Source organism: Bison bison, unplaced genomic scaffold (genome assembly GCF_000754665.1).
Source record: "Bison bison bison isolate TAMUID 2011002044 unplaced genomic scaffold, Bison_UMD1.0 scf7180017864115, whole genome shotgun sequence".
NCBI lineage: Eukaryota > Metazoa > Chordata > Mammalia > Artiodactyla > Bovidae > Bison > Bison bison.
This window is the reverse complement of record NW_011494687.1, coordinates 402,105-403,426: the sequence shown is the minus strand read 5'-3', so window position 1 is coordinate 403,426 and position 1,322 is coordinate 402,105. Positions and strand designations below refer to the sequence as shown.

General features: G+C 58.0%; 1 protein-coding gene across 2 annotated transcripts in view; it reads right to left on the bottom strand.

The window, feature by feature from the left end:
* Window positions 1-1,322, bottom strand: part of RDH5 (retinol dehydrogenase 5 (11-cis/9-cis)) — a 4,751-nt gene that overhangs the window by 2,759 nt on the left and 670 nt on the right. Inside the window, exons 2-4 of one of the 2 annotated variants that reach the window (XM_010839174.1) lie at window positions 1,176-1,312; window positions 277-604; window positions 1-109 (exon numbers count right to left, since the gene is read on the bottom strand). In XM_010839174.1, coding sequence (XP_010837476.1) covers window positions 1-109; window positions 277-586 — 419 coding nt within the window. In that variant the 5' untranslated portion in view covers window positions 587-604; window positions 1,176-1,312. The remainder of the gene's footprint in view (window positions 110-276; window positions 605-1,175; window positions 1,313-1,322) is intronic. The other variant, XM_010839175.1, reaches the window with a different exon arrangement.

Here is a 1,322-nt window from a genome sequence, read left to right as displayed (position 1 = left end):
GGACCCAGCGTGTTCACATTCAGCACCCGCTGGAAGTCCTCCCGCGTCTGCCATGGGGTGGGACCAATGATGCCAGCCACACCAGCATTATTCACCAGACCAAAAAGCCCTGTGGGTGGATGAGAGGCGTGGGGTAGGGAAGGCATTCCCATTGCCCCTCTCCTTCCTGGGGGTATCTGAGCCCTGCCACTCCCCCCACACAGTCTCTCTGGCTTCCCACAGCCCCTGTGTGTGCACACCTCACATGCCTATCCCCGTGGCCCCCGCCACACTCACCTGCTTCCCCAACATGCGTTTCCACCCACTTGACTGCCTGCCGGATGCTCTGGGGATCTGTGACATCCAGCAGGGTGGTGTGGAGGCGGGAGGAGGCGACTCGCTGGAGGGCCTCCGCCCCCGAGGGTGTCAGGCAGCTGGCCAGTACTCGGAAGCCTCTCTGGTCCAGCCTCAGAGCAAGGAGCCGCCCAAAGCCCGAGTCACAGCCGGTGATGAAGATAAAAGCATCGCTGGCTGGCAGGCACTGCCGGTCCCTGAGCAACCACAGTGCTGCCCAGAGCAAGACACCCAGCAGCAGAGGCAGCCACATGGCTGGAGCCCAGGTGACCTGCAGGTGGCAGCCGAGGCTGGGCAGGGGGACGTGTCTAGCCGACGCTGGCCCTCCAGCCCTCACCCCTCAGATCCTTGCCTAGCTGGAAGTCTCTGGTTTGAGCAAATTGACAAATTACCTGCTTGGCAGATAACCTGCAGACAAACTATGGTTCATCTAAGTAAAGTGACGATCTGGGCAGACCCTGTATCTGTGGGTAACTTAACTGAATGGTCATGAGCTGGGTCCTGAGCAGACCGGCTGCATGGGAGCAGAGGGATCTTTGTTGTTGCCTCAGCTCCCACTAAACCAGCTGAGCCCTGTTTTTGGAAACACATAAAGGACCCTTGCATTCTAGTCCTGGTGGCTCCAAACTTATTGTGTGAGGCTGAGCACTGCCCTGTGTCTCTGAACTTGTTTTCTCATCTACCAAGTAGGGCTAACGCCCAGCATGCCCACCTGGGAGCTGTGGAGGATCAAAGGGGATAAAGTGTGAGGGGACACCCGCCAAGCTTTAGGCTTTGAGTTTTCAATATCACTAGTCTTCTCATAGCCACTGCCCCTCCCCTCCCCCCAGCACCCTGCTTACCTCCTCAGGGGAAAGCTGTTGGCAGGTACTATAGCACCTGAAGCTGTTCCTTTTGTTTTGCTCGAGAAACTTGTGGTCCAGGTCTTCCCAGGCTCCCACACTAGCTACAGCTAAGGCCAAAGTCCGTGGCGGGTGGACTGGGTACCA